Source organism: Daucus carota, chromosome 3, assembly GCF_001625215.2.
Source record: "Daucus carota subsp. sativus chromosome 3, DH1 v3.0, whole genome shotgun sequence".
NCBI classification, from domain to species: Eukaryota; Viridiplantae; Streptophyta; class Magnoliopsida; order Apiales; family Apiaceae; genus Daucus; species Daucus carota.
This window is the reverse complement of record NC_030383.2, coordinates 7,293,192-7,308,096: the sequence shown is the minus strand read 5'-3', so window position 1 is coordinate 7,308,096 and position 14,905 is coordinate 7,293,192. Positions and strand designations below refer to the sequence as shown.

At 33.9% G+C, this 14,905-nt stretch overlaps 2 protein-coding genes across 2 annotated transcripts; both read left to right on the top strand.

Moving 5' to 3' along the window:
* The first annotated feature begins 1,133 nt into the window (after nt 1-1,133).
* LOC108213485 (3-ketoacyl-CoA synthase 5) lies at nt 1,134-2,766 on the top strand. The gene has a single exon (XM_017385284.2). The coding sequence runs from the start codon at nt 1,254-1,256 to the stop codon at nt 2,607-2,609; it is 1,356 nt and encodes a 451-aa protein (XP_017240773.1). The 5' UTR covers nt 1,134-1,253; the 3' UTR covers nt 2,610-2,766.
* A 7,487-nt stretch (nt 2,767-10,253) lies between these two features.
* Nucleotides 10,254-13,214, top strand: LOC108215397 (subtilisin-like protease SBT1.3). The gene has a single exon (XM_017387898.2). It carries the CDS (start codon nt 10,661-10,663, stop codon nt 12,986-12,988), a length of 2,328 nt encoding a protein of 775 aa, XP_017243387.1. The 5' UTR covers nt 10,254-10,660; the 3' UTR covers nt 12,989-13,214.
* The last annotated feature ends 1,691 nt before the right edge of the window (nt 13,215-14,905 follow it).

Below are 14,905 nucleotides of genomic sequence, written 5' to 3'. Positions count from 1 at the left end.
TTGAAATTTGAAATCGACTTGTTTCTGCCAACCAGAAACACCAAAGCAACATTCGCAGGTCTTTAATTCTAACACAACTCATCATCCTTCAAGTTTTGCCTTCTTGCAATTATAAATATGAGCTGAATCAACCTATTTACTGACAAGATCAGAAAAGTATCTCTCAATATTATAACGAGAGTTGCTACTTAACATAAAATCGAAGTCGATGCTCAGGTAAGGATCATAGGCTCGAGTTTAACGCTCCATCAGCTTAACTCTTGTATTACTAGCCTACTAGGCACCGGCATCCTTCAATAATTCAGGAGAGGGCTAGAAGTCTAAAGTCTGATTATACATGCTTGTTTAAAAATAGTTTCCATTTTTTTCCCCTGTTTGTTTAAAAAAATTAGAAATATTTATAAAAGGTTGAGAATGCTAACTTTTCTTTTTACGGTTTCTACTTATTTTTTATATAATTTAATAATTTATAAATTTTTATTCATTTCTCAGTTCTACTTCAGTTCTTTAGTTTAAACAACAAAACACTTCTTCTAAACTAACCCAAAGGGTCCCTAATTTCTTTGACGTTTTTTTTCGTTAATAATCTTTTTTGTTAAAATAAAATGTCTTCTAATAATTGTCAAGATGTTCAAATAAATTTTATCCTATTTTCAACTCTGACCCGCACAGATTCCAAATCCAAATAACTATGAAACTGTCATAAAGAATAGCACCACGTATCCAAATTCTATCCTCAAATATTTTTTCAAATTCTATCTCCAAATATTTTTTACAAATAACGTGGGAGACCGATGACTATTTTCAATTCGTAGCATCAAAATTTGAGAACGATACCTAGCATTTTCTTCTAATAAAATGGACGAACACTTGATTATATTCATATTTGATTAATGCAATTTTAGTGACCTCGGTGATAAAACATCACATTTAATATTCATATTTACATGAAATTCGTAACAAATGAAAAACTATTAAAATACTACTAAGTATATTTATTATGCATGTCCGCAAACTGTAGCTGTCTTATGTGAACGTATACCAGAATGAACAGCTAATATTTGTTAATATTATCCCAACGTGACCTTTGAAGTGATCATTCCCTCAAGTACAGCAATATGCTATATATAAAGTGCATCCCTTGATCAATTCTTTCATCAAACTAATCTATCATTCTTATGTAATCTAGTCTATTCCATATTTGGTTCTCTGTACTTGAATCCTCTTGATCCCTTTCATCTTCTAATCCATATATGGAAGCTCTCTCAATAATGCTTAACCACTATCATAATGATCACATTATGTTTAGTGCATTACTCACCATATTAATAACTCTTCTACTAGTCTCTGTCATGAAGCTATACATCTCAAAATCTCAAACAGTTTACCTTGTGAATTTCTCATGTCTGAAGCCCCCAGACTACTGTAGGGTTCCCATTGCAGGCTTTCTTGAACACATCAGGTTGTTTGATTTTCTAGACGAAGACAGTGTCGATTTCATGTCGAAGATTGTCAGTTTTTCTGGACAAGGTAATGAAACCTACTATCCACCATCTTTGTTCTATATTCCACCAGTTCCAACTGACCGTGAAGCGATGGAAGAGGTCCACATGGTCCTCTTCCCTGTGTTCGAAGATCTCTTATCCAAAACAAATCTTGAGCCTCGTGATATCGATGTCATTATAGTGAATTGCAGTGGATTCTGCCCTGAACCATCGCTTTCTTCGATCATAATCAACAAGTACAAGATGAGGGAAGATGTCAAGAGCTATACACTCACTGGCATGGGATGCAGCGCAAGTGCAATAGCTGTTGACATGGCTAAAAACATCTTGAACACGCGTAGAAACTCAAACGCTGTCGTTCTGAGCACAGAAATATTGTCAACCGGATGGTACCAAGGCAGAGAAAAAGAGAAACTTATCATCAACTGCATGTTCCGGATGGGAAGTGCAGCAGTCTTGCTGTCAAACAAAAAGGCCTTAAAAAACAACTCAAAATACAAGCTCCTTTTCAGCTTAAGAACTCAAACAGCCTCAGATGACAAGGCCTACTACTCCGCCATGCGCGAAGAGGACTCTGAGGGATTCACTGGCGTGACTGTCAAGAAAGAGTCCCTGCAAGCTTTTGCAGAAGCTGTGCGCTCCCATCTAGTCATTCTAGGCTCATCAATCTTGCCATTAGTCGAAAAACTGCGGTACGCTCTGTGTGTACTCAGGAAGTGCATGATAGACAAGAGCACAGAGATTTATGTGCCTGATTTCAAATCAGTTGTGCAACATTTTTGTTTTCCAACCACAGGGAAACCTATGCTGAGAAAAGTAGGGAAAGAGTTGAAGCTTGGAGAAGGAGACTTGGAAGCTAGTTTGATGACACTGCACAGGTTTGGTAACCAGTCATCATCTTCATTGTGGTATGTTTTGGCTTACATGGAGGCCAAGGAGAATGTGAAGAAGGGTGACAAAGTGTGGCAACTTGGGCTTGGAAGTGGATACAAGTGCATCAGCTTACTCTGGGAGTGTGTAGGGCCTATTGTCGGAGAGGCTCAGACTGGCCCATGGGCTGATTGCATTTCTCGCTATCCTGTAGTTCCTTCATCCAGTATGTAGTAGGAGGATTCCTTTTCTATATTCACATTCACTGATTGATACATATAAAGCTCTTGAGCTGAAAAAATTGATTGGGATCATGATATATATTAGTACCAAGGATATATCAAGACTGATGGTATTGAGCAGGCCATATCAAACATTTTATTTGTTGCAATTGTTGATTATTATATTTACGCTGCAATGTCGACGATTAATGATCAATAATTAATCTCCTTTTATTATGAAGAATTTAGAATTCTGATGAGTACTTATATTGTCTAAATTTGTCGCATTGAGCAGCTCTGAATTGTTTGTTATTAATCAAATTATTATTTCTTAGGCATTTTTTTTTTGCAAAAACACAAGAAAGGTCAACATGATCTAAGATGGAGAATTAGAGGCAGTATGACATGCATTTCATACCACATGTCATTGATACATATCGTAGACATCCTTTATTGGAGTCTGACAAATTGCAAAATTGCAGCTTCGGAGCATAAATATACTGCAACAAATTACTGTAAGAGAATAAATATGCTACCTACTGCATTTTAAATATTCCTGGGAACTGATAGTAAAAGTATATTTGTAGTTGGCCGGCTCACTCCGATACACTAAATGGTTTCATTTAACAATATAAGTTAAAAAAAATTTCCTTAAAACAATCAAAACCGGTAATCATTATGTGCAATTCTCAGTGTTACAGAAATCGGGAATCGGACCAAATCGGTTGAGCTACCAATTCAGGGATTAATCGGAAGGATTAATCGGTGTGAAAATCAGATTTATTTTAATTTAAAAATATTATTTAATATTTAGTTATTATTATATTAGCTATTTAGTAACTAATTATATATTTGCTATATTCATAAACTTTATAATTACTCATATTTAAAGTAATATAGTATTTTAATTCTAATAATTTATCACATATATTTCGATTAAGAAATATATATAAGGATTGATCGGATTTTAAAAAATCGGATCGGTGGCCGATCTTGCATGGGATTAATCGGGGATCAATCGGTTAAATCAGGGATTTTTAGAACACTAGCAATTCTGCATATTCATATTCATTCTTGGGGTTATACTCCCTCTGTTTTTTAATATATGACGTTCGACTTTTTTTCACGCACTTTTAAGTGCTTTAACTGAATAGTTAAAAATATTATTTTTGAAATTTTCTTTTTCTGAATAAAAATATATAATCAAAATTTTAATTTACAAAAAATATTAACTAAAAATAATAATTTTTACTATACGGTGAACCCACCTAAAGTTACGTGCCCAAGTCAAAAGTGTCATTAAAAAAAACAGAGGAGTAATTCCGAACAACCATCCTATTTTTATTAAATTTAGAACTGTCATAATCTCACAAAATTATGTTACAATCATTTTTTATACATTTTTATAAATAATAACCCCTCACAAAATAGTACAAAACATTTTATTTGTGAGAACACTGATAACAATTGTTTTGCACTTTCTTAGAAAGTGCAGAACAATTGTTTTTGAAAAAATTTCATTTGAATGTTGTATTATTTTCCAGCAGAAAAATAGCATTCTCAGTATTATCAAGCTAAAAAATGTACTCTATTGAGCGCGGCCATAACCTCTTGAAATGAACAAAAATAATGATTGAAATATTAGTTCATGAATTGTAATATTTACATTTGAGATAAGTAATATAATAAGAAGGAATTTATAATTCATTATATTTAGAGTTAAATGCAATATGTGTATCTAAAATATGCTTCATGTGCACTTTGTGTACCGGAAGTAAGAATTGAACACATTATGTACCTCATATATACAATTCCGTGCAATATGTGTTGGTGATGTTTTCCGTTAGCTCCGTAAATTACAGCTCCGTTACTAAGCCCTGCTGTACTCTTCTGTTTAACACTGTCAGGTATGTGATTCCAAACCTAATTTAGATTTTAAACCTAAAATATTTTTGTTTAACAAATCAAATTAGATTAACAAATTAAATTAGATTAACATCTAAATCCATATATTGGTTTATTTTTATAATTGTTTTGACAAAACTTAATTTTAACTCTTAATTAAATGACATATCAAATTTATTTTTATTATTATATTTTTAATAAAAAAATATTTATTACCTTTTTTCCCAAGTAAAGTATATTATTTTATCTGTTCCAAAGTAACATTACCTTTTTTTCCCAAGTAAAATATATTATTCACTTCAACATTTGTATGGACAATGCTGGGCATGATTTCCCATCTAGTTAACCCTAAATTAAACAATGCCAAGCTAGAGCAGGTTCAGTGTGAACTTTCATACCAGAATGAACTAATTAACGCGGTTGCTTGAACAATTCCCTCCAAGAACTTACGAGAAACAATTAGGTTGTGTTCACTTGGTGGAATAGAATGAGTGGAGAATGAAATGAAAATATATAGATAAATTTTATGGAGAAAAAGGTAAATATAATAAAATAATAATTAAATATGAGTGAGTTAAAATTTTTCATGAAGAAGATAATGGGGAAACATGATGAACAAATGGAATGAACATTCCTTCCATAATATGTGGGTTAGATTTGTAGTTGAAATAGTTGGAATGTAATGATTGAATAAATGAAAATTATAGACAATTTCTCTAATCACCCCCAATTTATAGTACAAATTCCATTCCATTCTCCACCTTTTTCATTCCATCCAAGTGAACACAGCCTTAACCTTTGCTGAGTTTTAAAAAAAACAATTAACTTTTACTTATATAGACTTTTAGACCCGCCACGAGAGATAAAACGTAGAAAGTGGGAAACTAACTGGGCTTGAAATCGGTGTCCAGACAATAAGAAGCTCTATGCATTGGGATAAGTTGAGCTCAGTTTATGAGAGGATACGTGGCCCATGAGCTAACTTTTTTTCCCCAGGGGTCCAATACCACGGACGTTGATCCAGTTTCTTTTGAACGACGATGCTAGGGTCTTATCTTCTCGTGTACTTAGGATATCGGTAGTATTAATACTAATGATAAAAGATTCATTTATAGATACTTATGTAGTTATGTTACACACTTACACGTATTATTAAATATTAATTTTAATAAAAACTTAGATTATGTGAATATTTTTATGAGTGGAGTTGTTCCACGATCTACCATTTTTCGGGTCAATCTGAGACTCAAATCGTTTTGAATTCAAAACCATTAAACAAGAAGGCTTTTTAATACTTGAGTGATTTACAGATGTGCAGCTTTTATGGCTATAGTTCAATATGTAAAGATGTCCTATAAATTAAAATCGATTTGTTTTTTTAAAATGAAATAAAAATAATTATTAAAACATACTCATACGGGAATATATGATTGAAGAATATTGATTGGCTAATAGAATCGGGGTTTTCCGAGCATTGGTTTATAGGAGTAGTGTTCAAGTGCAGAAGTTGGTCTATAGATTCTTTGAAGCCAGTCACAGGCAAGTCTGTCACGCAAGTCTTTTGTAGTACAAATTTAGAGATAAAAATAAAGTAGGGTAGGTGACATAATAAAAGCCAGGAGGGCGAGGGGGGGGGGGGGGGGGGGGGGGTGTGTGTGAGTGGGGTACTAAAAATAAAGGCATAAGTGGGAATTATAAGGTGGTCATCCGTAATTTACCAAGGGATAGTAGGACTCTCTAACAATGGTCATGGACTCATTGAGGTGAAGCTTCACCTGGTTTTTAGGTGGCGGTGAAGCTGAAGGAAGAATTTTATTTCATTTCATTTTTATTTAGCTAAGATAATTATAGTTTTATGAGCTCTGTTATGTTTTTCTAATTTTCTGAATTTATGAATTATAAATGTCAAAAACATTATAATGTTTTTCTAACTTTCTCTATTTGTGAATTATAAATGTCAAAAATAAAATAACTTTTTAGTTTGATATACTGCATGAAATTTTCAAAATTATCTTTTCTGATTTCAAAATTATTTTGAAGTAAGTTTCATTTAGTTTGGAATATATTGAAAGAAAGTTTGAAAACTATCTTTTTCGATTTTGAAATTATTAGATAGAAATTTCAAATTGTCAATATTAAAAAATATTTTATGATAGAAAGTTTTCAAATGGTAGGAGAGATATCTGAGTTAAGTTTCAAATCGAAAAAAATATTAAAATATATTTTATGATGAAAAAACTGCAAAAAAATAATTTAAGTTAAGTTGTAAATAATATTTGATACGTTATCAAATAGCTCTCACTTATTTTTCTAATTTGTCTTTAATATTTGAATTTTAAATATCACATATACAAACTATCTTTTATTATTTAAATTTGTTGAAAAGAAGTCAATAACGTATAGAAAAAAAAATCACAATTATCTTTTCAGTTTCAAACTTTTTAACACAGAAGTTTCTACATAGTAGTAAAGACAATATTAGAGTATATTTCATGGAAGAAAGTTTCCAAATAAGAATTATAACAATGAAAAATCAAATTACTTTATAACTTCAAATTTATTAGAAAAAAACTTTATGAGATGATCCCTCTCAAATAACTATTTTTTCTATTTTCTTGATATTTTGAATTCTAAATATCAAAAATAAAAACTAAAGAAAGTTAAAAGATAATATTGAAATATATATATTTAAAAGAAGTTTATGAATTATAGGATTGATAGAATAATTAGAACTATTTATTAAATTTCAAATTTATTCGATGAAAGTTTCTAATGAAAAGTGACAAAAAGCCAACGGTAAAAACTTAAAAAAAAAACTTTGAAGTAAATTAAAAAAATAATTTTTATTATTTTATTTTAAATTTCAAATGTAATATGTAGTATACGAGTTTAGTTTATTCATATATGATTATATTCCCAATTTTTTTATTATATCACATAAAGATACAATTACTAAAAAATATACGAATACAATTATAATAAAATATTTATTTATTTACGAATTCAATTAAAAAAATTATTATGATGCTGTTGCGAAACGCGGTTCATAAACTGGTTACATAAAAAAATTTGAATATTTTGGAATCGAAAATTCGGATAAGTTGACCTCATTTAAGTCATTTGACCGCATAACTAAAATCATTATTTTCAAAAAAAAAATTTCTTGAATTAAAAAATTAATCATATATTTTATTCAAAAAATTCCAAAAATAATGATTTTCCAAAAAAAAATAGAAATGTGTGCTAAAAACCCACATACCATTGAAGACTTTGCGTTTATTTTATTTACTAGCTTATAGCCCGTGTAAGGCACGGGAGCTTTTTAATTATTTATAAATTTCTTAAATATATTTTAAATGGTGTGAAGAAATTTAATTTATAAATAATAAATTAAAATTTTCAATAAAATACAATTCGAAATCATAATTTGTTTGTAAGTTAGAACTGTGGTAAATACATCATCACAGCCATTAATGACTTCAAATAAACTATTGTAATGAAGCCATTCCTTTTCTCGTATGTACCCTGCCAAAGTATTAAATTCTTTCTATCAAATTTTAATATATTTTTGAGTGGAATACGTTATTGCCAACTCTTATTAGATTATATTTATAAATGTATTTTATATTAGAATTATTATAGTGTGATTTAAATAGCCCACAAGGTTTGGTTTAGCTAGTTAAAGAGAGGACATGTATCCTCTTGGTCACAGGTTCGACTCCCAAAGGGTGGATTAACGCTATTGCGTGATTCGAAGGGTAGCGGTTGCGGGTTCCCAGGTTAAAAAAAATAAAAAAAAAATATAATGTGATTTAAATATTTTTCAAAAAATTTATATGGTTCTAAATTAAAACTGATAAACATAATTTGTTTTTGAATTAAGAAAAGGAATCATAAACATGCAATAAGAAGGTAGAATCTATTTTGGATTAAGAAAAAGTTTTTGTATTTGCTAATCACATAAATCCGGCTTATTAATTTTAAAAAATATTATAAAAAAATTGTGACTGTGAGATTTATATGATTCTACGAATAAAACTGGTAGAAAATATTTATTTGGGATTAAAAAAATCATATACACGTGAAAGACAGAATTTGTTTTGGATCCAGAAAAGGAATTATAAATATGCAAGGTGATATCAGTTGCCTTGTAGAACAGAAGTTCATTTTCCAATCTAACGGTGCTTATTTGTTCAATATAAGATCCAACGGATGATAAGATTTTGAACCAGAGGACCATGCGACCAAATTATCTCCCTTACGCTTATTATATATAACTATATAATTATTTTGACAAAACTTTGCGTTTATTTTTCATTTTGACTAGAACCGAGAGGCGAGAACCAATAAGTCTGCTCTGCAAAAGTTAAAAGTGATATCTCCTTTATAAAAAAATGAAAACGCTACCTGTTTAGGTAAGTATGGTATGCATATACAGTTGAAAGTTGGGATATGAAGTCATCTTTGCCGTATCAAAAGTTGAGAGCCCAAACTGCAAGAAAGCAAAACGATAGATTCTGAGTCCGACCATCTGTTTTATAATGACTCATGTCGGTTAAGATTTTAATCGACTCATGGTGGTTAAGATTTTGCTATTTAATTTCATTAAGATTTATGTACCCTCCATCTCTGTCCTCTTACCAAATTTTGATCATTCGTTGAAGAAAATTCTTTAATTATTTTAAAAATATGAAATATGGATTTTGAAGAGAATTTAATATATTTTCTAATGAAATAAGTTGATACTCTTAAGTTGGATAATATGAGATGGAGGGAGAATATAAAAATAATGTGTAAAACTTTATAAATAATATTTTTACTACTTGAATTTATATTTCAATATACTTGTTTGATATTTATGACCACTTCAGTGATCATCATGATACTTTTTTGAGTTCAGTGACCCACTTGATACATTGGGTCACTTGATACGTTAAACTCACTCATATTATGTGTTCTCTTTTGATTATCAGATAGTCATACCAAATTTTCATCATTCAGTTGAAGAAAATTTATTAATTATTTTAAAAATCTGAAAAATGGATTTTGAAGGGAATTCCATATATTTTCTAATGAAATAAGTTTTAAAATTTTGAAGTTGGATAATATGAGATGGAGGATGTGTTGAATTTGAAAATTCAGTGAACAAGTAATTACTACTGTATATTTGTCAAATTAATGAATCAAACGTTAAAAATGAGGGGTTCCGATTAAATTTTTGTGATAGTGACACACTCCGTCAATCCGGTAATACCAGGGTAAGAACATAATTGTAAAAATGGGTACCCGGGGTTAACCAATAAAAATACTTATTAGGGATTAATCGGATGGTCGGTAATTGTTAGAAGGATTGATCAGATATTTTAAAATATCATATAAAAATTCAATATATTAACTTAATTTACGGCATAACATATTATTTAAGAAAATTTATAGCGACTAATCGAATATTAAAAATGAAAGGGAAACATTTATACGAAATTAATTGGCCCAAATCGGCAATTTTTAGACCCGGAGAAATAGTGGCCTTGCAAGTTGCAAGTGTATATAGCACATCAAAGGCCAAAGGCCGAGAAGGCAGAAGCGTACTGTCATAACATAATGTCGAAAAATAATACATCATGCAAAACACTGCAACCTCATTTATCACAAAGGAACAGCCCATGGTGGTTTGCTTGTTCACTTAGTCATGAGAAACATGATTCTTGTCAAAAGTAATGAAGATTATACCACCAAATTGCAAGCATTTCATTAGCTTTTAATACAATGTGTAACAGATTATTAGTTCTTTTATACCCATACTCATGAATTTAGTTTCTGCAATCAATTCCGCCAATGGAAACCACCTCTCATCACCGTTGATTTCCAGTTTCTGGGACCCATTTTGATCAAGATACATGTCCCTCACTTAAATTCAGCTGATGAAATAGTAGAGTAAATCTGGTGGGAAAAGCTCTGGATTAACTTCTCCCCAGCCCAACACCACTGACATTCATTTATGCAACCACCTACTTTAAATTTTCTGTACAGCAATACAGAGATAGGCCCCTCTTCTTTATTAACTGATTAAAGTTTCTAGTTTTAGATGCACCCATCTTCCCTGTTCATCTTCTTCTTCACTGAGTCAGTAGCATTCTTACTCTTTTCTCAGTGAAAAAAATGGTTGTGAAATGGGTGTTTTTGCTGTTATTAGCCTCTCTTACCATAACCAATGTTGTGTCTTTGACAGCAAGTCCGTTTACAAAGACATACATTGTCCAAATCGATAGATTAGCCAAGCCAGAGACTTTTGGTGACCATGTAGAGTGGTATGCCTCAGTGATACAATCTGTGTCTGCTGAGCTAAATGATGAAGAAAATGATGATGGTGAGAATGAGAGGATAATGTATAGCTACCAAACAGCTTTTCATGGTGTGGCTGCTAGGCTGAGTTTGGAGGAAGTGGAGAGACTGCAGCAACATCCTGCTGTGATGGCTGTGTTTCCTGAGGTTGCGTATGAATTGCACACCACAAGAAGTCCCTGGTTCCTGGGGCTTGGATCGGAGGAGAGCACGAGTGTTTGGTCTGAGAAGTTGGCGGATCATGATGTTGTGGTGGGAGTACTTGACACTGGAATATGGCCTGAGAGCAGGAGTTTCAATGACACTGGCTTGACAGCAATTCCAGCTCGCTGGAAGGGTACGTGTCAAATTGGGCGTGGATTTGATAAGAGTCATTGCAATAAGAAGATTGTAGGTGCTCGGATGTTTTATCACGGGTACGAGGCTGGGGCAGGGAAGATTAATGAGCAGGAAGAGTATAAATCACCAAGAGATCAGGATGGGCATGGGACTCATACTGCAGCAACGGTTGCTGGATCTCCCGTGCAAGGCGCGAATCTTTTAGGCTATGCTAAGGGAACTGCCCGAGGAATGGCCCCTGGCGCGAGGATAGCAGCGTACAAAGTTTGCTGGGCTTCTGGATGCTTTAGCTCTGATATTCTTGCTGCAGTTGATCAGGCGGTGGCTGATGGAGTGAATGTTTTGTCCATCTCTTTAGGCGGTGGATCCTCATCGTATCAACACGACAGTCTGTCCATAGCCACTTTCGGGGCTATGGAGAAGGGAGTTTTTGTGTCATGCTCAGCAGGCAATGGGGGGCCAACTCCAGTTAGTTTGACGAATATATCACCATGGATTACTACAGTGGGAGCCAGCACAATGGACAGAGATTTCCCATCTACTGTGAAGCTCGGTAGTGGTCAGAAAATAACAGGATCTTCACTTTACAAAGGCAGGAGGAAGTTGTCCCCGGCAAAGCAGTATCCTTTGGTGTATACAGGTGGTAATTCCAGCATCCTGGATCCGAGTTCTTTGTGTCTGCAGGACACCCTGAATCCAAAGGTTGTCCGGGGAAAGATAGTGATTTGCAACCGAGGGGTTACTCCTCGGGTTCAAAAAGGCCAAGTGGTAAAAGATGCAGGGGGAATTGGAATGATCTTGGCAAACACCGAAGACAATGGGGAAGAATTGGTAGCAGATTGTCACCTGCTCCCCACCGTTGCAGTTGGGGAAAAAGCTGGTAGATCAATTAAGGAATATGCTATGACAAATTCACATCCTACAGCAACCCTTTCCTTTCAGGGAACCAGACTAGGAGTAAAGCCTTCCCCGGTAGTGGCTGCATTTTCGTCCAGGGGGCCTAATTATCTGAGTCTAGAGGTTCTGAAACCGGATATAGTTGCACCAGGAGTGAACATACTCGCTGCTTGGACTAATACACTTGGTCCATCAAGCTTGGCAACAGATAAACGAATTGTAAATTTCAATATCCTGTCTGGAACATCCATGTCCTGTCCTCATGTGAGTGGCATTGCTGCATTGATAAAGGCGAGGCATCCAGACTGGAGCCCTGCAGCTATAAAATCTGCCATTATGACGACGGCTTACATTCATGATAACAATTACACTCCTCTAAGAGATGCTTCCACAGGCGCCCCTTCAACTCCATATGACCACGGTGCTGGACATATAAACCCACTGAAAGCTCTCAACCCCGGCCTAGTTTATGATCTCAAGCCACAAGATTACTTTGAATTCTTGTGTGCTCAACTGAGCCCCGGTGACATGGTAGTCTTTGCTAAGTTCTCCAACAGGTCTTGCAGAAACACACTTGCTAGTCCCGGAGATCTCAACTACCCAGCGCTCTCAGTATTATTCCTGGAAAAAGGAAATAACTCGGTCTTGACCCTCCACAGGACAGTAACAAATGTTGGAAAAGCTGTTTCAAATTACCACGCTGTAGTTTCACCATTCAAAAGTGTAGTCATTAAGGTTGAGCCAACAACCTTGCATTTCACGAAGAAACATCAGAAATTATCTTACAAGGTTACCTTCATAGGTAAGAAATTACAAGCCGGGCCTGAGTTTGGACATTTGATGTGGAAGGACGGAGTACACAAGGTTAGAACACCAGTTATAGTGACAAGGGTTCCAGTACCAATATAAAGATGAATGGATCTAGAGGCACCACAATAAATAGATGTTTTGTTACGATTACAAACTGCCTAGCTCGGTTTTCTTCTTTAAATTTGTATGCACTTGTTACATTTTTTCTTGCAATGATCTTTCCTTTCCTTAGATAAGTGTTGCAACTCCAAGTATGAGGATTGCAACTACCAACTTGAGGTGATTTGGCTGTTACTAATGAGAAAACAACTATTTTTTAGTATGATATTCAAAGATAAAAAGACTGTTTGGCAGAAGTTCTGGTGTACACATAGTTTCAATTCTTCTGCTAATGCAAAAACTGTATTGTTTGCATTTCACAGCAGCTAACAAAGTTCCAAAATTGATATATAAAGTTGTGGCAGGAATGTCAGTACGGTCAAAATGATCATCAAGATATTAGCAAATTTATCAGTTGCCTAAATTATTGACCAATGTACAGTAACAAAGATACTAACTGTGAGATTAAAAACAGGTACTGAGATACTAACTGTGAGATCAAAATCAGGGAGAGAGATTGCTGAGTAACTCAACTGTGTTGGAGTATTAGAGAAACTCAGGATTTCTTTTTCTTTTTTTTCTAAAAAGTGTATAACATAATTAATGTCATTTTCCTTAGCCACAGAAAGGTGTAGTTGATGTTTTTGTCTCTGCAGTCAGAGATGATGTGATCGTTAATTATTGTAACTTGTCTAGTTAGTCTCAACAGCAGGATGCCATCGAGAGATCCAAGCATTCAGCTCTTAAAATTTTTATCAGAAATATTATTTTCCGGAAGTCATTACTCTGAAACTAGTTGTGCTTCTCTAACTTCCAATTGCATTTACTAATGTCCAATTAGTGTGTATTGAGCAGAGAACCTAATCCTGCCAGGCTCAAGATGAGCTTGATTAAAATATTTGAAACATGGGTTCCAGAAGTCTAGATTTTAGTGACTAGGAAGCAGTAAGTACTCTGAATAAGATCTGTTGAAGCCTATACGTGAAACCGCTGTTGATCAAAACCACAAAAAGAGCCTTAAAAGAAAATCTCTGATCCTTATATTCTACGTGCTGTTTTTGCCTGCTAAGTTGTTCTTGCGCAGAAACGCCATTACTGCTTAACAATTCCATGAACAATAACTAAAAATAACAGAAAGTACAGACAGTCATAAAGTTTACCTCAGTTTACCTCCTCAATAACATGGAGGATTCCTCATACAAGACCTGCATTTCCACCATGAGGTACAACAGCGGTACGTCTGGGCTGCAATATTAAGAATCTGCATCCGATGTGCTGTTGTAAATTTATATGATGCCGTGAGATGTTCATCTTAGATGCATAGCTCACAATGCAGAAAGAAATAGAGATACTCATAAGAATTCCGATCAGCTGCACAGTCAAGCTTTGTTGACAAGGCTTCCAAGACAGTGGGAATGGGAAAACTCAAAACTGCAATGATATAATTGAAATATGAAGAAATAAGTAGCGAGCAGACAGTAGTACTTCTGATTGCATTAACAAGACAATAACAAAATGGCAGTGCTCAAGCGGTCAAGGTCAAGGATTTATGTATGCGCGGTTTGTTTGTATAAATTTAGTAGCCATTCTGTACAAAAGCCGCTCTTATAAATTTGACATTCTTATCGAGTTCACATACAAATTTACGGAATCTAGTGCTTTTGCACTTCTGCGCCGGTAGAACTTTGGTATCATGTGACAATTTTCTCAAAACATCAACGTGCAGAGAGGAGGAAAACATCAAGGTGCAGCGAGGAGGGCTTACCGGATCATATGTTATATCCTATCAGTCCTATGCTTGTCATGCCTAGAAGTGAGACCTTCTCAGCAGAGTCTTAGGTTAAACATGAACTTACCTTCATCTTAAATTTAAACACTTTCTCAGTTAATTTTTTTTGTTCTTCGTAGAATGGATGA

Coding starts and splice junctions, on each gene's coding strand:
- LOC108213485 (XM_017385284.2), top strand. CDS start 1,254: ATGGAAGCTCTCTCAATAATGCTTAACCACTATCATAATGATCACATT.
- LOC108215397 (XM_017387898.2), top strand. CDS start 10,661: ATGGTTGTGAAATGGGTGTTTTTGCTGTTATTAGCCTCTCTTACCATA.